General features: G+C 33.1%; 1 protein-coding gene across 1 annotated transcript; it reads right to left on the reverse strand.

The window, feature by feature from the left end:
* Positions 1-8873: 8873 nt before the first annotated feature.
* Positions 8874-24889, reverse strand: LOC111042787 (toll-like receptor 6). The gene is made up of 2 exons (XM_022327484.1): positions 20955-24889; positions 8874-8961 (listed from the first exon to the last, which is right to left on the reverse strand). Exon 1 carries the CDS (start codon positions 24751-24753, stop codon positions 20965-20967), a length of 3789 nt encoding a protein of 1262 aa, XP_022183176.1. The 5' UTR covers positions 24754-24889; the 3' UTR covers positions 8874-8961; positions 20955-20964.
* Between the last annotated feature and the right edge of the window lie 271 nt (positions 24890-25160).

The following is a 25160-nucleotide window of genomic DNA, read 5'->3' on the forward strand; positions in this document are numbered from 1 at the left end:
ACGTTTCTACTAGTAGTCTACTGCTTATTTCTTCAATTGTTAGTGATTAGTACATTTTGGTATGCTACGGAAAAAAGCCGTAACTAGAATTACGGCATTTTTGCCAAGTAACCTATTCTAAATAATTAAGTACGTACTTAGTATGAATATCAAAACAAGCATATCTTGGTGAATTAAAAATTTTAAATAAAATTGAATAGTTACATTGCATTCATTGAGTATATTTCCGTAAGAAAATATGTATTTTACTTTGAAAAATATTATATTTATGAAAATAGAACTACCAAAAACTACTAAACATAAAAATTCATTTTTCTCGAAATGGCATGAAGGAAACTTACGGCATTCTTCCTTAGGACGGCAGTAGACTATTAGTTATTATTATATTAATACCAAAATCTATATTTGAGTCTGAATTAAAACTTAACGCTTAGCGGCTTTGTATTTAATGAATCATAAAACAAAATAAAATATGAAATTGCTACTTTGGGTACAGTTGTTACACTGTTAGAATAATTAATATATAGTAAATGCATCATTATTCACCCGTATCTAATAACTTATTACATTAAAAAAAAAAAATTAATTTAGTAAGAACACAAATATACTAATAGAGTTCTAACTATTTTAAATTTCCAAGGAAATCCGGCACATCAATAAATAATTGAATTATTAAAATTTTGAATTAATATTGTTTGTGGTAATAATATTTATTCGCTTCTATTTATAAACGTGTAAAAAAGTTTCAAATCATATTTACGGCATGCTGGTTACAACCATCCATGTAAAACTGAGTTAATAGGTTTATACTGAAACAATTCACCAGTAAAGGTGTATAACGATAAAGTATAATTAAAACTCATGATATCCGTAAAGACAACGTTAAGAATCATTTAATGTCGAGTTGGCACAACACTCGTCATAATAATAGATGTTAAGATATTATGTCAAGTATCAATTTTGTGTGAGATGTAACCAAAAAAAAAACCAAACAATAACTCATACACTAGGTCGATAAATTCTGAATTTACAAGTTTAAAAATGTACAAGTTTAAGTTTATTTTCATTTGTCAATTTCTTGTGCTCTAAATGTGCCTATAAAATTAACTTAAAACAAAAATTCGACATTATTTATAATATTATACTATATAGATGTTACACAATCTACGAAAAAAAAGTAAATCTAGATTGAAACTTATACTATAATTTATTATTACTTTATATTTCTATATCATTCTCACAGAAATGTTTTCAACCAGATTAAACGTCATATGCAATTTATAACTAGAAAGAAAGAATTATGAATTATTACTTATAAAAGAAAATAAAAAAACATAATATACCACATAATATAAAATATGTATGTTAAACAGAACACTAAAATTATAATTACCCAATAAAAAAATGGTAATTTATTGCCTCAATAAAATTTGGATGAAAAAAATGCCAAATTGTATAAAATAAAAGTTTATTTTGTGTTAAGTTTTACTACAGCTACTTATAAACAATAATAATATCTAAGGTTTTGCCTTAATTTCATTAACATACTAAGATGAATAGGTAAATGATTATATTTTAGTGAAAACATAAAAACAATGTTATAGAAGTTTAAACTTAAAAATCAAACTAAATAATATGTTTGAAATAATGTTTGCATCCGAAATGCATGCAAAAAAAACGTATCAGCTATTTACCTACCTACTTTAAAAAATATTTAAGTTTTAATCCTAATTAGGTATAAACTTAATATGAGGAATAATATGGGTATAACATGGTCTAACAAACATAAACTGCAGCTTAATGAAAACAGATAAGTATCTACTACCAAATAATTATATCTAGTTATATCATAGGTAATGAATGTTTATTGAGTTATAAATATAACAATTGTTCACTTTGAAATCAAATTCATATAATATCGAATTCAAAAATAGAATATATTATTATGATAAACGTTTAAAATATCCAGATAGGTACTATATGACCTAATATTTTTCAATTTCATCACTACCACAATACATTAAATAATTAACTAAAATGTATAAAAAAATTTTAACAGAATATGTAATACTCCTATAGGCATTACTACTGTGATTGTTTGTTAATACTCTTAAATGTACTGTTAAGTTAAAATAAATAATAAATAATTTATTTGGTTTATTTATCATACCTAGTTGGAAATATTGTCCGAATGATGAAACTGGCCAATGAAGACCCACAATTCCTTAGTACTTAGTGTAACTATTATTATTATCTGTTCTTACATTTTTGTGATCGTCTTGGTAATTATTATTTAATACAATACAATGCGATTGGGCTCGTCCGGTATTTAATATAAACAAATAAATATTTTACTATTTTGCTTAAAATTAATTTTGAAAGTTTCGTTGCAATATTAAAAACCATGAGCATTTAAAAGATTTTTTTCAAATTTTACTCAGTGTATACAATAGTCCAATATACATTTGACCCAATTTCGCTAGATCAGTTATAATATTATTTGTGTAATCGCGTAGAATATACTATTATGTAAATAGTATTAAAATATATCGACTCCGGCGAAACGGACATCAAAACACGACGAGGAAAGACGCTACTACTTAATGGATCGATGTCGAGGGCTGGCCGACGTTACAATTAGCATCTTATCTGTCGGACAGCGTGCAAGTTAATACATAACATTACTCGGTCGACTTGGCGTGGATGCGAAACTTGCACATTGAATTGGACTGAAACAGAACGGTAAAAACTTTGCCGAACAATACGTCGGGTTCGATGTGAACTGTTTTCCCGAGGACGAGGGTCGAAAAAAAGAGAAGAGAAAAACTTTTCATTCCTTCTTCGTCGACGAACGGACCACTTTCTGGCCGTTTCCCCGGGCGACCGGATATATTATTATTGTTTTGGTTTTATACTGAATTGTTTTTCAGTGGCCGGGTGAGCAGTTGGTAACTCCGAATTGATGACAAATGCCCCAGAGACGTCTCCGATATGTCCCTCGTAACAAGCGGATTAATTGGGATTAATTAAAGACCGATGCCCTTGTCAAAGCACTATCCGGCCGACTGGCGAAGCGCACGGACGGCGTGGCGCGTCGAAGAATGTCGCCGAGGAATTCGTTAGGAAATAAATAAAATATACAAGTGAAAAGCCAACGATATTACTGAGTTTCCTCTTCTGGCTGCATTATGTCGAAACGAACATTACCGTTGACTTTTCATAAACAGCATTTATACAACTCAAATGCAATTTTCTTAATTGAATACATTTGGTATATACATATACGATTACCCCGTCAGTGCAGATAAATTGACTGCATTTTATGCACAACTGTTTTATTGTTATTAATTTATTTATTTCCATAAGCTCCACAATGTTCTCAATAACTCAGACAGTCGTATGCTGAGCAGTGAATATTAGGTAGGTAGGCAGATTCGTCAAGACGGCAAACATAATAACAATACCACAATAATAAGTTATTTCATTATTATATTTATATGGTTAGTATTTCAATATAATAAGCATCGGAAATTTGTTTTTTATAATATTAATATACTCTTAAGAGATAATACTAACATATTATCGTACATGAGCACAACATTTAATATAATATTACATACCAATAATTCTACGAACAAATAATTCTCATTTCGTTTGCAATAAGCATGTATACTTATAATAATAATATTTTTAAAATTATTGTACACTGTAATTATTATGATGATCTTAATAACTACTCAAAACGTTTTGAAAATTTTTATTTTCATGTCAAATAAAATTTGTATTGGATATAATTCATTATATTACTATAATGGTACTATGTGTGATATTTATGTATGATTGTTATTTGTTAATCATTCGATGTTTTAGCACAACAATTCAGTTTACTTCGGAATGATTTTATTTTAGATGTCAAGTAAACAATTGTTTCAAACTTTCAAAGTATGAATAATTTATTATAAGAAAAAAAATGTAATCAATACAAGAAGATGAATGATATCAACTATTTTAAAATATCTAAGGCTTAATTTGTTTTTTAAATATGTACATATATAATTTTATATAAATATATACATAATATATATTATATAATATATTATCTGTTTGAACTATAAATCAAGAGCTTTTTTTATGTTCAAGAAGAACCTTTTTAAGGAATAAAAATATTCTTATGGAACCGACCTACAAAGACTTTTCTGGGGAATATATTTTTGTCTGGCAGTAAATAAACATTTTCTTTTTGTTATTTTTTCAAGGGTAGGGCGTAAATATTTGTGAGTTTCTGAGAAAAGCGATGAATCTATTGGTTTTACATTGGTGTATAATATATATGTATATGTATTATTTATCGATAAACACTTTGTCTAGTAGAAGAAATGTTCAAAAGTTTCATCATAATATATAGACTATATGAATTTTTTTTAAATTTCTTTTCGCAACCATTTGAATTTACCAAGCTAGTATGAAGGTGGCAGTGGCATGTGATTTTAGCAGCAAAGTAGTAGTGACTATAGTGGTGGAGCGTCATCGGTCAGCTAGCACACAGAGAGATACTTGGAGATAAATTGCATATCAGTTCCAGATTTGTAATTATATATATGGCTTGATCCATTTCCAATTAAAAAACCTAATTGAGTTCGATTAAACATCTACCAAGTTAATATTGGATTTTCTTATTGTCGTCTTATCTTTGTTATATATTATCGCTAACGATATGAAAAAAATACAGCCTAGAATTATAGATGAATATTGTCATCAAAACATAAGTCAGTAGTATAGTCGATTTTCGAGGCAAATACTTGTTCGACAATTATCATTATAATAAAATACAAGAGGTTATTTGTGTATCTATAAATTGTTGACATAATATTATTGCGTACTAATGGTCCAGAATATTTAAAATTAGAAGGAAAACGTTTTTTTAAACATATTTTTTTGACTCAACTAGGTGTTAATTTGGGTTTATTAGACTCAAATGCATTAAGTTCTGTTTTAGATTGTAAATGTCATACTTACCATAATATTATACAATAATAGGCAGGAATAAGCACCTACAGTTCTACAACACAATATAAATGTATAGATAAGTGATCATTTTCCGGTCAGTAACTATATTATACAGTTATAATTGTATTTTAATCTTGTTGTCAGAACTCGAAAGGTCTATAAATGATCTATGCGACTGAGTAGGTACGGTGATTACCTACATACCTACTTATGAGTCAACAGAGTAATGTTTACTATTACTTGCCAATAAAAAGGAAAGAGTCAAGAACTTATAAATAATTATCATGTAATACATATTATAATACTAATCATTTACATTTTTTTTGCGTATACAGGCTTAAAATTCCTACCTTGCGAGTGGTCATGGCAGGTAGGAGTCGAAGTTTTTGAAGTAACCGTCATAACCGAAAATATTATGCACTCCTATGGTATTACCCAGTTGCAAGGTAGCTTAAAAAACATAAGTATTATTCTAATCCATATAAAAACATATAATTTTTAGATTCTGATTACTGAGTGAAACGAAGAACTTAACGGTTCCCGTTCTATTTCCGGTAAGTCTCAGAATACTTTAGAGGTACATTTTTTCCCCCCAAGGGTATCAAAAAACAAATATGAACAAAATACATAACTAAAATTATAAGGTAAAAAAATAGTAGCTTAATGGACTTAAAAATATTAATACTTATATACTAATATCCAAAGTATATTTTAGAAAACTTGAGAAATGTTCTCTATCAAAAGTGATTTTTTTTGTTTAATAGTAATCTAGTTTTGTACAAGATATATGTGTGACTTGTAAACTAAATCAAAATGTGAATTAATTTTACCCTTTAATTCAATGAATTTCGAAACGAAGGTTTGACCGAGTACTCCTATGAGGATCGTTTTTTTTTTAATGAGACCTTATTTATTATTGATTTCATGTGTGCTATAAGGTGAGAACGAGTTGACGAGTCCACCCTAATGCCCTCACGCTTACCTGACCTAACATGTGATTTGTATAGTATTTTGTTCAACTTTTTTGTACATAAAACACTTTTCAAAAGTTCTCTAAGAGTATTTTCAACCTAACAAGCTCATTGTACAACTAAATATTATAAAAGTCAACATACACAATTACCAAGCTTTTAATGACTCTCTCGTAGTTTCGTCATAACTTATCGTGGCTCACAACTCATATTATGTATGAATATTACAACACTGTTTGTAATATTCAAGTACAAGAGATTGGCGTGGAGGTGAAATTATCAGGAAGCAAAATACCAAGCCACCACTCTAATTGTTCCGATTCATGTGCAAGTCGGCTAAATCGACTAATTCAAATCCGAGTCAACAAAATGCTCTTATTAGGCTGTATTCAAAATGATTTTGCTCCGTGCCTTGTTTACATTTTTTTCAGACTTGTGTTTTTTCAACTTTATATTATAATCTGTGAATCTTGGTCATCGTATAGGAAACAATTGTTTTATTTTACTTTGCACGGAAAACACTTACCATATTCTACATATTTAGACAATATTTTTTTTTTTTTATTAACAACATAACTGAGAAAGTTATTAATAACATAGCTGCCAGAGAACGTTCTATAATTAAGTTTCAAGTATTTTACTTTCAAATTACAGCAATTAACAGTGCATTATTAACTTTTAAAAAGTTTGGGCTAACTATTATAATTTTAATTGTGTATAATATATATACTATAGGAACCACAGTCTCGTTAAAACATTTAAGTGTACTCACTATATATTATTATGTGGTTCGCATATAATATTTTATTATTTCAACACTTATTGCATTTTTTCCAATCAACTAACGTGGTAATCAATATTTATAGTTATCTTTTCAAAATAAAAAATATTCAACGTTTTATTATTTCCTAACAAAACGTGTTTGGATTTAAATGATATTGACCTATAGTCATAAATATATTTTTTTAAATGATAATAAATCAATGAAGTAGGAAACAATGCGATTAAATTCCGACAATAATATTAATACAACGATGGCACACTGACACGGTTGTAATGACCGGCCAACCGTTTGGTGCTTATCTATTTGATGTAGGTACAATGAAGATGGACATTGTTTATAAATTATAATCGTTAAGATATGTAAAATATTAACAGAAAATGTGAAGTAAAATATGTCTTGAAACAGTATAGTGTTGAATTTAATGAACGAAAAAAACATCTTTTCGATGACCGCCGAACGATGGGTGCCGAATACAACAATAGAACCAAAGCTTTATACTTACATAACAATAATAATAAAGATGAGCCGATGCCGATTTGTTGGCGACGTTGTTGTTATTGCTGCTGTTTTTGTTTTTGTTTACACTATTATTGTAATAAATTATAATCAAAACACATTTGAATGAACATTTATTTTATATTGTACGATAAATAACGAAAAAATATACAAAGTAATAAATAAATTAATAATAATAATAATAATAATAATAATAATAAAAAAAAAGTCTATACAAAAATTTGACAAAGTTGGCTTAACACAAAATGTATTCGGTTTTAATTAAACTTGACGATACACAATACATTTCACGGGGTCAAAAAATATACACGAAAAATCGATACAAATTAAAAATTATATTAAATATATTATCACAGCTGAGAATATATAATTTATGTTATATATTTATACAAAATGAAGTATTTAACATGACTAGATCGCCTGGTTGAGTAGAAAATAAAGTCGGAAACCAATGCGCTTATTACAATAATTATAATATCAGTTGTAGGTTTAATAATAATAAATAATAATCTTATTATTATCATCTTGGATATTAAAGTAAAATGTACGACAGTGTTGAAAAAAATTCGAGTTATTTTTATTAAAACATTGTTGAGAGATATTATTTATTATTATACTGAAATTCGTATATGGGGGGAAAAATGATGTCGACAAAAACAACACAAAACGAAGCACTGGAGTAAACGTCAAAGTTCAGTACACGCCGAGTGTGCGCGTGGGCACATGTCTATGAACTTATTTATTATTATCGTTATCATTATCATTATCGCTATTGTTTCGGTTTGCTAAACGGTACGCCGAATAATAGACCACCACGGCATAATAATGATGTGCATACGTCGACGTATTTAGAAGTATTGGACCGAATACTATTATTATTATCTGTGCGAAATTCACATAATATTTTTAATTCCCAACGCGGAAGTGGACGACGAAAGGGTATTTTTTTTTTGTTCGGAGCTCAAGTAAAACAAAAGGAAATCGTTCCCTCACGTCGCCGCCCAGTCACATATAATATTCCGTCAAGTGCACGATAGTACACACACGCACGCACGTACACGTTGAATATTGTACGAAAATACACAATATAATAATAATAATTCCTCTATATTATCATCGAGGCTGTGACTCGCAGTTTGGTCCGACGTAAATTACGACGACACCATGCGAAGATTATGGAATGAACAGCTTTGGGGTTATGATTGCTTTTTCGGTATGTACCATAGTTGGTATATGGTCAGTAATAACGATAACGATAACGATAACGATAACGAAATAATAATATGGCTGGACTATGGAATGACTTACAATAGGTACCTACCTGCCTATATCTGTTGTGACACGAATGTTATAATAATAATATAATAGTATAATAGTGTCAGTGTGTGTACGCGAGAATTTTGACTAGAAATCCAACGGGAAAACTTAAAATTAACATTAAAACATTCATATTTCTAAACATAAAAAATAATTATTATTATAAGTTAATCGACTGAAATACAAAGACGTATAATAGGTATATAATTTAATAATATAATGCGTTATAATGTTTTATATAGTATATAATAATAATGGGAACGTAGAAAATACAATTTTTTTTATATATATTAAAAGGATCGTGTTAAAAAGATTTATTTGTAATTTTTGGTTTTGAGCGGCCTCTTCATTGACATTGCATAGACACTGAAACAAAATTACAAAAAAATCAAATTATAGCAGTTAAACATAAACTCTTATTAAGTAGGTGGGTAGGTTAGGAGAATAGAAATAATTAGTTATTACAAAAGCACAATATATAATGTACTTAATAATGATATATATAATTATTACGGCGTTATTAAAACGACTTTTTAAAATAAAATAAAAATGCCGTGTTTCTCCAAATAGTTTTATCGCGTATCTCGGGCTGCAGAAGTGGTGAACCATGAAGTTTTTGCAGAATAATTTATTTCAATTTGTTTAACTCGATTATAATGATAATGGAAAAATAAACGTTATTATCGTTTCGTTTTCGGTAAAATTGAATAGCTGTGTACGCGGTGAGGGTATTGTGTGTACAGCGTGCGATTTCCTTTTGTAAAATAATATATAAAGTTGTCGCCTGCACATTACACAAAACCAAAATTATAGGTATTATGGCTCTTTGTTATACACACTACAGTCGTATATGACGTCGAGGGTTGGATTTATTAAAAAAAATAAAGTGAAGTAATATACGTGGATACTGCTGCAGGAAATTCGAAGAGGTAAAAATGTTCAGTACCTACGGCGTTATTGAACGGTTTATAATATTATTGTACATTTGACTTAAACGCCGTTTGGAAAAATTATAAAAACACGCTAAAAAGAACCCTCCAGTCTCTCACCCTCTGCCCCGTAGAAGTGTGATCCAATCTCAAGTCATGGACTCTTTGAATTTTTCATCTACTTTGACGTGTTTGTATAATTATTTTATATTATACATGGTGTAACAAAATGACCAGCTGACAAATCAAATAGTTATAGTTCTAATCAATTTAATTTATAGACGCTTGCGATACAGGTACAGTATAATTATAATATAATTGTTAAATTTTATTTTTGAAGACTGAAAATAAAAAAAATAAAGTTTTATCAGATATTTTTTAGAAAAATTCACAATGGCCATGCTGTAAATCTAACATTTAGAAACATATTGATTTGTTGAAGTCAAATAGTTAAATTTTTTAAACATTGATATTTAACTATTTTTAAATTTTTAACTTTTTTCAAAATATTATTTTCGGAAATTGTTTTTGGACATCATTAAATCTTAAATCTTTAAATTTACTATCCATATAAATTTCATAGTTTATTTCATACGTTTAACTGAAATATTCATTTTTCGTCTGTGAGGTCTTCCTGGTACACCGTGTAGTGTTCTAATATTATGATATTATATCAATTTCGATTCGACAAATATCATTATAATTAATAAATAATAATACAATTATCAAGTAGCATAACAGTCGTGCATGACACGTCGCCTCATGTTCGACTGCTCTGGTGAGCAGTGAGCACTTGTAACTTGCTCTTAAACGGCTTCACTAAGTATAAGTATACACACAAACACACACACATATATATATATAATATAAACGTGAATTATTTAGATGACGTTACATATTATATACATGCATACGGTTGTCACGCGAGATTTACAACGGATTTCGCAATAGGCGGTCGCGAAACCAATTGAACAAACGCTGGCGATTATTCATTTCGGAATAATTGCCTTCGTCGTCTAATGAATCTTCCCGCGAAACGACATCAAATACGTCTTAATGGCGTGTGTATACGTTTTCTGGCCGCGACGAACCGAATTATTTTGTAAAACGATTTCGTAGTAATATTATTATATTCCCTGCAGCGTGCTCGGATGGCGTTCAAATGTGTATGATACCATAGAAGTTATTGAATACAACACATAGCAATTGATGATAATTGACGGTTGCGGACCGTGACATAGTGCTCGCCCACACAATATTAATAATTGGTAATGATATTATTTCAAATTTATTTTATTCATTGTATTTCGTTGCAGTTATACCGGCGCGATATTTTTGTTTCTTTTTCGTCTTCCTCGGGTCGATTAGGTATGCTAAGCGCGTCTAGAATAGGACCTAGGTATACGTTTATTGGTGACTAAACGGGAGAAAGATAATAGCGACGGTCTTTGACTTCAATTCGTTTGCCTTCTCACTTACATTTTCGTACGTCATCGATCCCGCGAAGACCATCGGTCGAATTTATCGCTCAGATTACTCGACGTGCACAATTATAGTAATAGGCGTACTATTGCAGTATACCTGGTTACAGTAAGACGCGAACCGGAGAAAACATTATGGAAATCGTCGAAAAGTGAGGTCGACCAGAAGTATATATTATTATTATTGTTATATATACCTAAACACCGCGGTAATAATAAATTAATAATAATATTATACGGACCTTATATAATATAATATATGTATATATATTATATATATATGCGTACAAAACAGTTCACGGCGATCGAATGCGATAACAGTGATATAGATACCATGTTTATATTCTGCATCAGTACTATAATATTATATACCTATACAAAACGAGCTGTATATACCTATTAATTTGCGGCATTATCACGGAGAGTTAGTCACGGGGTCGATGGCCAAAACACTAAGGTAGGAATACTATAACGATAACGACGTTATAATAATATAGTGTATAATAAATAATAATAATAATGATAATATGCAAACGGTTGTATACCGCGAGCATGGTAGGTACCTATAATAATAATAATTGTCGAATGCGCGCGTCCGATTTTCGTCGGTCCCAATTCACCACTTGAGGGATGGAGGGAGGGCCATGCTTCCGCTCATCATCGGTTTTTTCCCGCGTTTAATAATCCCATCATCATAAAATCACATTTGCGCCGATGCAGTTTTATAGATTTGCTATAGCTATTAAAACCGACATCGTTTTTTATATTTCGTGTAGGCGTAAATAGGACTAAAAAAGGTCTTGGTGGTGAGAAAAAAATGATCCGCAAAAATGCAGCCCACTGTGGTGCAAATAAAATGTTCACATTTAAAGCACCACTGCCAACAACGGTAAGGTACAATATTATTTTACAGTGTGATATTTTGTTGTCACCGTAAAATATAAATATGTTACGCAATTATTGTGTATCACTGACTTTTAGTCAAATTAAATAAATGGTCGGTGACAAATGAGTGCCGGCAACGAGTGGAAAAAGCTTTTGACCGTTTAGTGACACTCTGAAATGTTAAACGCAATGTTTTTGGTGTTTTTTTTCGGATACAAATTTTTAATTAATACGGATGATTATTATTTGAATTCCATTTGTCTGCAATTACATTTTTGCCAGAACATTTGTTATTGTCCGCAAAACGATCAAATGGCAAACATTGCTATGCAATATTTTATTTGAACGTATATTTTATTAATCTGATTTCACTAAAAATAGTAAAATAACAGATCAACGTGAGAAATTTAAAATCAACGCGTTGCCTCACAGAGTACACAAAAAACAGCTGCGTATTATGTATAACTTAAACGAAATCTAAATAAATATTCCAACGCAGAGTGATTTTATGATTATTTAACGAAATTTATATTTTATGATGGGTTTTTACTGTAAACGTATAATAATATATTGGTAGTACATTTTTACGATTCGGTACTAACGATATTATAATCTTAATTTCTTGCAGGTTTCCATTACAATGACGTATAAAGTCAAATATTTTCATGACCAAAGAAATCTGTCCGTTTTTACCGGCATCCTGCAGCTAGCGTTTTCCTTAAAAAGTTTTCTGCCTTGGACAAATTTCATTAAAGCGCGAGACTTTAGAGCAACATGCGGCGCGTCGCCCGATATTTAATTTGCACGTTCAACTTTTGTGCCTAAAACCCGAGATCACTGAGCCTACACACTGCTGTGACTGCAGCGGCGAAAGACGATTATTATTTTTTATTATTTAGACAGCTGTGCACTGCAAAAACAGAACGGTGTAATAATATTGTAATGATATTATATTATATTATAGCATTATGGCATGCAGTCGTAAAGTCCATGGACGTAGAATGAGAATATTGTCTGCCGTGAGAGTGGTGAAAGGTCACGCCTTTACCGAAATTGAATAAAACCCCTTCCTAAGTAAGTATGTACATCGATGTCTTTCATTTCATAAATATGTATTTTTAAATTTCTAAAAACTAAATAAACCTAATGGATTCTGTCGAACTTGAATTCGCTTCGTCGTGTGTATATTGTGTGTAAGACCGACAAGAAAAACAGAAATTGTCTTATCTTCTATTTTTGAAATGTGTTTTGTATACTACTGCAGTCAATCTATAACATGTACAAGTTTTCCGGCGCATTCAGAAAATTCGATTTAAAATTGAACGAAAATGTTACGTAACTTTAGATACACGGTGATCGTTGTTTCGGAGCTTTCGCACATAGAATTTCTTCGATAAGACTGCGAAAAACCGGAAAAACAATAACGATGAAATTCGCCACACGTCCACTGTTATTACAATATAAACTATACGCGATACACTGATGTATATATTACTATTCTCGTTGCACGATTTCCAAAAACAATATAATAAAGTCGAAAGTTTTCGCCGGTCGCGGCACACACGCGCTGAACATGCCATCTTATAAATTATAATAATAACAATATATCATGATATTATCTTAATATTATTTTACTCTGGAACGCCGCGATATGTGGTGGTGTGCACGCCTGCGCAGGAATGTGTTATTATTATTATTGAGACGCTTTTAGGTGCGTATAATAATAATATTATTATAATAATTATTATAATATTCTGCGGCAAGTCGTCTCGGTCTCAGTCTCCGTCGTCTCCGTACAAAACATAAACATTGACCTGGTTGCTGGTAGTGCCGCGGGTTCTCGCGCAAACGGCGGTACCGAGATAACATCGTCCGGCTGGAGCGCAAGCGCGCGCATCGCATCATCGTTATCGGTCGGGCGCATCGCTCGCGCCAAACGCCCGTGAAAACGACAGGTGCGGCCCGCCGGCTCGCTCGGATACCATAATAATATTAATATAATGCCAGTATAATATTATGTTCTCGTCATCGTCATTAAAATAATAATATATAATATGATATTATAGTTATATATGTATTTATAATATATGAGTATATGTATACAGGGTGTTTGCCCTCCTCGTACATTACTGCACCGATTTACAATAATATTGCGCACGTATGAGCTCGCCAACAAATCCTAAGGATAATAATTACAGTCATTACTTATCATATATAGTCCTATAAATGCCACAAATCAAAGAAATTCTCAATAATTTATTTTAAATTAAAATTATATTTAATAAAATCAACTACTTTTAACGTACAGATACAATTTTTTTAAATATTATTCTAGGTAACTGAATTTTAGATAATTAAAATTAAATATCAAAAAATATTATACATTATAATAATATGTGAATTGAGAATTTTTTGAATTGTGTTTTCGTTGTGATGTTTTTAAGGTGTGAATGCCGTAGAAAGTTCATAATATCGTGACTCTCCAATTGCAGTCGTTCCAACACGAAATAGTTTTTCAAAAATACTTATAAGAAAATCATCGTCGGCGTTCAAAAGCTGCATCGACATGTCATCCTGTACATGTATCGTACTTAGGCGTATATTATAAAAAGGTGTACCTACGTAATAATAGATTGGTGCCAAAGATTATCATACTTAGGATTTCGTTTTGTTACTTTTCGTACCTAGCCAAACGGACTTCGCGCCGAAGGATCAAACGCCGCCCGCGACAAGATTACGATCTCGCGGGCCACGCTCTCCACGTGCGTCATCGCGATGCACATACATAAATAATGCATACTTGCATATTATTATCATAATATATATATTAGACAGATACGTCGTCGCGCGCCAACCTGATTATTATCCTCCGGTCACTATAATAATAATAATAATAATAATAATAATAATATTATTGCTATAAAATAATAAACATCTAAACAACGCGGTAATGGTCAGTCGGTCAGAGGTGTGCATAATGAAAAAAAGCCGTCCATGGTCCACGTCCATTTCGCGTCCACTTCGTTATTATTATAATAATAATTATTACGATTTTCGCAACGTTCACGCGGCTTCCACTAGCGCTATATAAGTATTAAATTTACATTTAAAGTATAATAACAATATTAAAGTGCACTGCGCACACACGTACACCTAATATTACTCCAATAATAATAATAATATCAACGACAGTAATAATACCGGTGAGATTAACGGAACAATGCGCTTTTTGTCCAGTTTCCAGTAGATTTAATACGGTGCGCGGCCGAGGTGTACCGTACAAAAGCTGAATTCGGGTCGAGCGATTCCCATTGTTGGCGAGAAAATCGGTGGCGGTGGTAGTGGTATCCTTGGCACGTCCCTTTTCAGCCTTTTTAATATAATATATATAATAATATCCTTTTGACGATGAAAAATAAAATAAAAACAAGATAAAAAATAAAAATACGAAAAAAACCTATTACGTCTCGAAAGTTCGCACGCAAACAACTTTTTATAAGTGGGACCACGACGGCTGCATCGTCGCGCTGTCGCATCCGTCGAAGATTGCGAGCAAACGATTCGGAAATGCCATATTAATAAAAAAAAAAAAAAAGGAAAGCATTTTCGTCCTTTGACCGAACTTCATCTATGCCCGATCGGACAAAACCGATAACCGCGTCGTCGGGGTGTAATCTAATAAATGTTCTAGCGGAATTCGAGGTCCTTCGCACTCGCGTATTTGTCCCCGTCGTCGCGGGATGCTAATAAAATCTGTTTGATCGGCGAACCGTGACCGACACGAAAGCGATACCTTAAAATGTTCGTTAGGAAATAGCTAGTGATTTTATTGCCGCAGAACTTGTAGCCAGTAGAAATACGTAGCTATATACGCGTATTATATATTATTAAAGTTTTCACGAAACATTCCGATATATATAAACACGGCCGTGAATCGTATAATTCGTATATATTCCAAGTTACACGGGTCAGACTAGACAAAATAACGACCTCTGGCTTTTTAATTAAATCGTCAATTAAAATATTTTCGACGAAACTGTTTTTTTTTCGTGGATACCTACCTACCTATACTTTTTTTTCGTTATTTTTATCATATTAAAATCCTATTAAGGATTTATCGGCTTTTACATTGACGGAAGTTTTATTCAGTTGCATTGTGCCCAGCTCTTGTCCATTGGGACGTTAAGCCGATTTTACAAACGTTAACGGAACTATATACGCGAACGAAACGCACGTGTCTCAGACCGGACATTTATATATATATATATAAATCGCTAAATCGATACCGATCGTTTTTTACATTTTAAGTCCCTTGTTGGGACAGTATTTTTTTTTTAGGTAGTTTTTTTCCATAAAAGAACTAAACTTTGTCAACTTTTATACACCCCTTATAGTGGCATGTAATAAAATAAAATATACAAGTTTGGTGAACCGTTTAAAAATTGTTTTCATCCGTTGGACGCCAATTCTTGACGATCGATCAATGTGTACGACTTGGACAACAGCAATTGTTGACACTGTATTTCGCCGTATTTAATATATATACGAATAATGGCGTTAAAGCATTATTGAATTTTAAATCAAACGAGCTAATAAAAAATACTTTTCTAACTCAATTAATCCATTTTACGTCCACTCCTAATGAGCCTACCGAGTTAAAATATATACCTGATTAAAATTTTGATTTATTAATTATGAGATCTCTTTTATGATACATAGTTATTAAAATTCATTAAAATAAATTGAATTTTATTAATAGTTACTTATATTGTACCTCTGCACTGTAAGTTTTTATTCACTGCATTTGCATACGTCATATAATAATAAGATAAGATTTTTATTTCATTTTTTATTATAGTATTCAAATAGTATATAGGTAGTTCAAATTTATTTTTAGGAAAAACTCGTTTTAGATTAATGATTATTAAGTGTAGATAAGTACCTAATTGAAACATATATTTTTATGACCTGAATAAACGAAATGTAAATATTTATTTATTGTTGAATAAAAAGTTTGAGTAAACAACATACATTAAATGATAATTTTGTTAAAAAATATTTGATCCCTATTATAGGTATATGTATTAAAGCCTTACGGTTCGATCATAATCTACGGAGGATTATTAAATAAGCTTTTACATCTTATAAAAATAAATAATAACATATTTTACGTGAAATGAATGTGTAGTCTAGTTAGATGTACTATTAAATATATATAATGATGTCTTCACAGTGTTTATAATATATTTGAAAACTGTTATAATTCATTAGATAAACGAAATATTAAATAAAATGTTGTATAATAATGACGTTGATATTTACCATTAAATACCTAAGAAAAAATATTTTTATTACATATGTTAGTGGACACCACACTGCGTATAGGAATAATCGCTAGTAGTGTAGCTGCTCCGATTTTCGAAATTAACGTTCAGTTTGCTCAAATTATTTTGTGTAACGCATAACTGCAAGTCTCCCTTTTGCTCAGTCGTATCAGAGGGTTAATTATCGAATGGGCTAAGGTGTCGAGATTGGGTTTCTCATTTACACACATACACACACACACACACACACACACACACACACACACACCCTGATACCCTGATGTGGGGTGAATATGAGTACACGGTAGAGGCAGATGGGAAGCATTATCGAGCAGATGTTACGTATTAGGGCGAAAAGACGCCAAAACTGAGGGTATGTTTTAATTTTGGAGGTAAAAAACACATAACAATAACGAGAGTAGTACATATAAACACCGTTTAAAGGGGAAAAAAAAGAAAAATGATATTTCGCGAGGACTTACACGCTTCAAACACGAGCTAATGAAATCTTCGTAAATAAAAGAAGAAATGGGCCCGACATTGTATTTTACAAATTTAATGATGTAGAAAAAATGAACAGAAATAATGGGATTTGTGGCATTTTGTATTTTACAGTTTTTTTTTTTTATTCTAAATGGTCTCCTGAGGCGAAAAATAAACTAGTTATTCTGGCGAGCAAGACGCTATTTCTGTATTTTAAATGCATAGTTATTATTAAACTTTACAACTGGTTTACAAGTTTCAAATTAAAAAATACTTTGTAGACGTCTAGATAGATAATAAAAGAGTGTGTATTTATTATTATTTTTTATTATTCCGCTGAAAATCCGATTTAAACATTGTAAAATTGCATTTTAACATATTTTTAGTGACTAAGGAAAAAAAGCAAACAAACGACGATGTCAAGAGGACCAAACAGTTGAAGTTAACATCCATTCACACGTTAAGTATATACACAAAGTGTACCTAATGAAAAAAAAAAAATGATATAAAGGGCTTTTTTCTTCACAAAGGTAGATAAACGTTTCGCTGGAGGGTGTCAAATAGCAAAGGGACCTTTTGGAGTGGTAAATGCAAATTAACGAAAATTATAACTTTTTTTTTTTAAAAGGATCTTCATAGAAAGGCATTTTCAGACAGAAGAGTCACTAATTTAATTTCTACCCATGTGTTTTACACTACATTATTACTACAATTGTTTAAACATTAACATAATCGACTAATGGGCCTACTCGGAATTGACATAATTTTATGTACATTAATTTATTATTTTTTTTTTATCATCATAACGTATATTATTGTACTATATATAATACAAGTGTTTATAGCAATTAATTACATTTTACTGCCATTACGACAAGCTCTACTTCTATGACTGACAAATTCTTACACGCAAGTGGATCAAGTGACAGAATATTATACGTAAATACCGACTTATTTTTTAATTAATATAAACATATAACGCCTCGAGTACTTTTGTGTATATTATTATTATTAAATAATTTTTGATAGGCATGCCATACAAAAAAAATTACTTTTATAAAATAATAAAAAATTAAATCAGGTTTAATCAGGAGTGAACATAATATGAAAAACAATTTGGTGTTGTGCATAAGTATTATTAAAATTATTATTATACCCTATGATGATGATAATCTATTCTGTCAACTAGCTTATGTACATGTCTAATAAATTTAGGTTAGTCCTTCATCTCTAGCAAAGAACACGAGATACCTAATGAGAATCGTTCAGACGAAACGTGATTACCTGTAGGTACAAAACTCGGGATTGTCCCTGAGGCGATAATCCCATGTTTTAGATTCTAAGCGGAGAGATTGGTACGATGATGAGTATTTTTTTACTATTTTTTTTTTGTATAAAGATACTTTGTATAGTAGAAAATGCTTAATCTTAAGCTTCGAAGATGATTGATGGTATAAATGTTTATTAGGTCAGTAATTTATTTAGAAGGTGATAAAAAGGAAAAATATCACAGTATATATTATTTTCTTAATAATCGTGAAAACAAATTACAAAAAAAAAGGTAAATTATATTAAAGCAAAATGTATTTTGATATTTTTTAATGATTCAAAAACGAATAACCGTAGGTACTGGAAATGTTTATCCAGTATTTATATTTACATTTTCTTAACATGGCACACAATTTACGAAATATTTTGGATCTTTTTGAAAGATTTAACATGTTTGACCATTTTTGGTTTACATGTTGATAAACATTCTTATGCTTGGTCAAAAGACTTGAAAATTTAATACTCGTAAGTTGTTCTTATTGGAATTAAAAACAAAGTTGAGAGTACATCCACATTAATTTTTCATGAGCGTTTGTAGTTAACGAATGTCTTCAAAATCGTAAATTATAATGTATTTAAAAATTCATACAATTTTTAATCATTTTACCTCGAATATTAGACAAGATTCCTAATAAGTTTTTATTATGGAAATTAAAAAACAAGGTTAGCTTAATTCCACATTACCTATTTTTTATGATGGTTTCAACTTTAAATAAAGACAACATTTGATATTCACACGTAAAATAATGGTTTCGCCTCAAACAGTTTTTTTATTTTTATAATTCAAAAAATATTAATTGTAAAAACTTTTAACATTTATTTTTCATAAATTTTAATATTCATTTTTTTGTGCAGAAACAAAAAGCTTAAATATGTAATACTAAAACGTGAACGAAAAGTTTTAGGAATTAGTAGGTTCTTACAACAAACTCAAAATTGTTAAAAGTACATTTTTTCTTAAATATTTTATGTTTAAGTTTTTACAATACCAAATTGAATTTGAATTTAAAATTTATTTCACAATTTATTTACATAAAACATAGTGCGTAAATATAAAAACAGAGACAAAAATAACGTGAATCATGGAGTGAGTATCCTCTTACTGGAGAAACTTCGAAAGATTCTATATTTAAAAGAAAAATAATGATTTTAGCTATTTTGTTGTAATACAAAAAATATTATTCATAGGGATTTTTCGACAATCCATAAATAATAATTTACATTACACAGTCTGCATTTTCAAAATATTCAGATTAATTGTAAGATATTTATACCGTGAACCAATTCATAAAATTCTACTGTACGGTGATATTAAATAGTATTATTATATGAAATAATATTGCAATTATAATTACGCGCTATTATTATAGGTATGTTATTTGTATTTTGTGTAAATGTGTTCAGCTTTTCGTATTACTTACAGAAAATTAAATAACTAATAGCATTATAAATATAAAGTATAATACCTAGCCATTGAAAAATAGGTGAATACATCGTTGTCACTCATGTTAATTTTATCTTACACATAGTTTATCATTAAATTTAAATTTAACACATCTATACAATGTCCTAATAATCAATAATTACGAGGTACTTATACCCTGATATCTGTTAGTTGATTTCAAGTACCTGTGTCAAAAACTTAAAAATACACTGCTGTTTCATATAATTACATTGGAACCTTAATTTGCGATTTTTTTCTTTACATATTATAGATTGTATGGTTTTAGAACACATATGAAAATTACAACAACTATGTAGCCCATAAGAATAATTTTGATATTTTTCAACTTATCGGTATCACAACATGACTAACGCAAATAATTATACTTTATTTTTGTTATTATATTATAAATACGTTTTCATGGATGCAGTGGCGCACGATAAACTAAAATTACTTAAAATAATAAATTATTTGCAAATATTACCTTTGGCAAATCACGCCCAAAGATGCTGCGAAGAATCCACGTACGCTGGTGACAAGTAATACTTGCTCGACTGCACTGAAGCAGTCCTTGGTGGCTGGCTACCGAATGAATAGGACGTTCTCAATGGTGTCGCATAAATATTTACACCGTTTCTGGACCGGGACATCAAGCTTTGACACTTACTGACATCCGGCATAGCGAATTTTAATTTTTCCCAGAACATTCGATCACCCCAGTTCACTTGTATAGAATTTTTCATGTAAACTCTAAGTTCTGGATCGACGTCCTTTGGCTGAATTTCGCCGAGTGCGACCACAATGAGCCGTCCCTTTTTGTCCTTGAGACCCTCGTGCAGTGCCGATTTGAATTCAAATCGACACCATTCAGATTCTACAAAATTTTTTGAAACTACCAAAATTGTTCTCTTGGATGACTCAATAGCTTCCACAATAGTATCAGCGACAAACGAGCTGACATTAAAATCTCGATAATGTAGGCCTACCCTGTACCTCGGGTTGCCCTGTTCCAGCCCGGGGGCTAGCATCTGAGCAACGAAACCGTCATCTTTCAGGCTGTACGTGACGTACGCGTCGAACATCCTGTCATCTTCGAATGGTACGGTTTTATGACATATTCTGAATCCGCATTTATAGTAAACCCAAGCGCGACACTCTTCTCTGTACACGACTACAAGGTACAAGATTAGCACCAGAGCTAAAATTATACACACAGCTGTTAGTGCCGTAGGCAGTACGTCCCTGACGATACGGTTTTCTACGATGGAACCAAAAAATGAACTACATTCAGTGGCATTTTGGTCTCGAATACTTACGTCCCTGTTGCCATCGGCATGGCACGTGACAGCGGCCGAGTCTGCGACTTTATCACCAGCCGCTATCATGTACCGTCGAAATGATTGGACAAACTCACAGTCACATGACCACGGGTTGTTGGATAGGTACAGCTCGGCCAGACGCAAATTGGTGGACAACATCCAAGAGTCGTAATCGTACAGTCTATTGTGGTCGAGTCGCAGCACCTGCAGGCTCTTAAGTGGTTCAAACGTCATGTTGCTGATATAGCTAATGTAATTGTGCTGCAGGTAAAGTTCCCTGAGGTTCTCCACAGTGTTGAACTCAGATCCGTCGAACCTTTCGATCTGATTGTCCTCCAGGTGCAGTACAGCCAGGCGCTTAAGTCCCGTAAACGTATCGTTGCGCACCGATCGGATGCCTGAGTTGTTAGCGAACAGAATACGCAGGTTCTTACGACCCAGTAGCGCATGGCTGGATAGGTGGGTAAACAGATTCCCGTCCAGATAGACCTCTGTGGCGTCCATAGGAATTTTGGCTGGAAGCTGGGTGTAGTTGGATGAGTAACAGTCAACAATATTGGACGACCACGGCTGATCATGGTAGCACGTGCAGTTCGCTGGGCATGTCATCTCGCAATCACACGCATCAAACTCACAGCACTGGCACACGGTGAAACAGTGTGTCTTGTAAGTGCATACGAATTGCGCTGCATTGATTTCAGACAGTGGTACGTACTTGTTCTCCCGGTTGTACAGCAGCTTGCAATAAATTGACGATAAATCCATCACCGTCGGGTATTGGCGCATCGCAGACAGCAGGTTGATGCGCTGCAGCCACTCCATTTTACAGTCACACTGGAACGGATTTCCGCTGATGTAGAACTCCGGCAGTGGTCTATCCGTGTGGATGGGTGCCAGGCGCAGTGCATTCATATCCATCTGGCCGATCTGATTCGCGTACATATCGGCCCGGGTAATGTTGGTCTTCCGCAAGAAAGTACCTGTCTCCACAGTCATAATCTGGTTGTCGTTCATAAGTAGTATTTCTACACTATCGGGTATGGAGGCCGGGCTGATGTACGTCAAATAGTTGTACCTCACGTCCAGCTGACGGATTTTGATATTGACACCGTTTTTGTTGGACAATTCAGTCAGATAGTTTTTGTGCATGGCAAGCCATTCTAGCCGTTCCGGTAACATTCCGTAATCAAAATCATTTAGGACGTTATCGGAAACGTTTAGCCACCTCAAACTGGACACGTTGCGAACTATATGTTCTATCGACGATAGTCGATTACCATCCAGCCTGATCGCTTCTATGCTCGAAATGTTTTGAAATGCGTCCGGAGCCACAAAATCGATCTGATTGTGTGCAACGCTTAATATTTGCAGTGAAACCAAATTGTCGAATAGGTTAGAAGTTATATTGCGGAGCCGATTTCCCATCAATCTCAGACCATTTAAGTTTGACATACCGTAAAACGAATCTGGGTCTATGGAATCGATATTGTTCTCTCCAAGATCTACATTTTTTAGCATTCTCATTTCTCTCAAAGCCAATGGAACAGTTTTTAAAACGTTCCCGCTTAGGTTTAATTCCCTTAGTGTGGTGCAATTCTTGAAGCAGTCCTCGTGTACGTCTGTTAGTTTATTTCCATCCAACGAAAGCAGAGTCAGCGCGTATAGGCCGTTCAGAGCCAATGGGCTGATATCTACAATTTTGTTGTTTGACAGCACTAACGTGTCGAGGTTCCGAAGTGGTATGAATGCATCGTTTGGTATTGAGTCGATCAGATTACCCCCTAAATTTAATATTTGTAACGTGTATAGATCGTGGAATATCGTTGGATCAAGCTTCGATATTTTGTTATTCGACAAGTTCAACGCAACCAGCCTAATAAGACCCGTAAACGTACCAGCGTTTATCCAAGTGCTGGTGAGCAGATTTGACGATAGGTCTAGTGAAGTCAACTGGTACAGGTTAACGAACAGACCTGATGGCAAAGCGCTGATTGAGTTATCTTGCAAGTGGATTTGCTTGATACTATCGGCTACGTCCTTGAACATGTCGACGGGCAACGATATTATGTTGTTGCAAGATATGTCAAGAATCTCTAGGCCCGTAAGCCCACCAAGCGGCTTATCGTTGACCACTGATATCTCATTGCCGGTGAGTCGCAGCTCAGTGAGCCTACGCAACGAGATGAAACCGTTGGACGGCATTACGGCAATGCGGTTCCACGATACGTCGACGAACTGAACATCGAGTGGACACTGACTGGACGAAGGCTTCTTCAAGTACGGGTTTGCGTCGTACACTTCATCGCGGCCGCTGATTAGCGGCTGCGGTGGTGGCGGTGGCGCGCGTTCCCCGAAACCCAAGTCAGCAACGTCCTGTATGCGGTTCCTGCTCAGGTTTAAAATAACCAGGTTGGGTAGCTGACAAAACGCGTTCTCGGGCAGCGCCACCATGTTGTTGGTGCTCAGATCCAACCGTTCCAGGCGGCCGGCGTGCGCGAAACTACCAGCCGCTACTTCGACGGTCATGCCGGCATCCGGCCAATCAGACATGCCCGTCCTGACGGTCAGGTTTCGGAGGTCTGTGAGCCCGGCGAGAGTGGCGGCCGGCCACCGGGCCAACTTGCACGCTTCCAGCTCGAGCTCTCGGAGCCGCACGAGGTGGGCGAAACTCTGGTTCTCCATCGAGCTGAGGGCCGTGATCGCAGGATCACACGATATGAGCAACGAAACGGTGTGCTCGGACGGTATGGCCGAGAAGTTTGTGGTGTCTATCTCGCTGTTGATGGTCCGGAGCTTGCACGCCAGCAGCACCTCGTCGCCGTGACCGTCGCGGACCTTCCACGCGCAGTCGTCCGGCGCGTCATAGTTGAACTGCGGACCGGACGACGCGTTGATGTGATGGTATTGGCCGCACACCGAGTGCCACATCGGTACGAGTATGAGAATAGTGAAGAACACGCACATACTCGCGGCGTCGGCGGGGCGGTAGCGGTGGTCACTCGTCGACCGTAAGCATACGTTAGAAAACGGTCGGTGCGGCGCCGACGACCATGACAAATCCGAGGGAGGATTGAAAAAAAATATATAATATAAAAAAAAAATAACAAAAAAACAAAAAAAAAGAAAATAAAGAAAAAAATAAAATATAAAAAACACAAAAAAAAATTTTTTATAACACGCAATAAAAAAAAAATATTAAAGGTGTGTTATAATTTTTGTCGTCAGAGATCGAGCACAGAGTGGTGTCAGAGTAGTGGCGATCTGACGGCGAAAACGTTATTTCTGTTGTTATCACTATTATTATTATGATTAATATAAAATTTCGGTTTCGACGACGACGACGGCTGCTGCGACGGTAGCAGTGGCGAGGA

The sequence above is a fragment of the Myzus persicae genome, unplaced genomic scaffold (genome assembly GCF_001856785.1).
Source record: "Myzus persicae strain clone G006 unplaced genomic scaffold, MPER_G0061.0, whole genome shotgun sequence".
NCBI lineage: Eukaryota > Metazoa > Arthropoda > Insecta > Hemiptera > Aphididae > Myzus > Myzus persicae.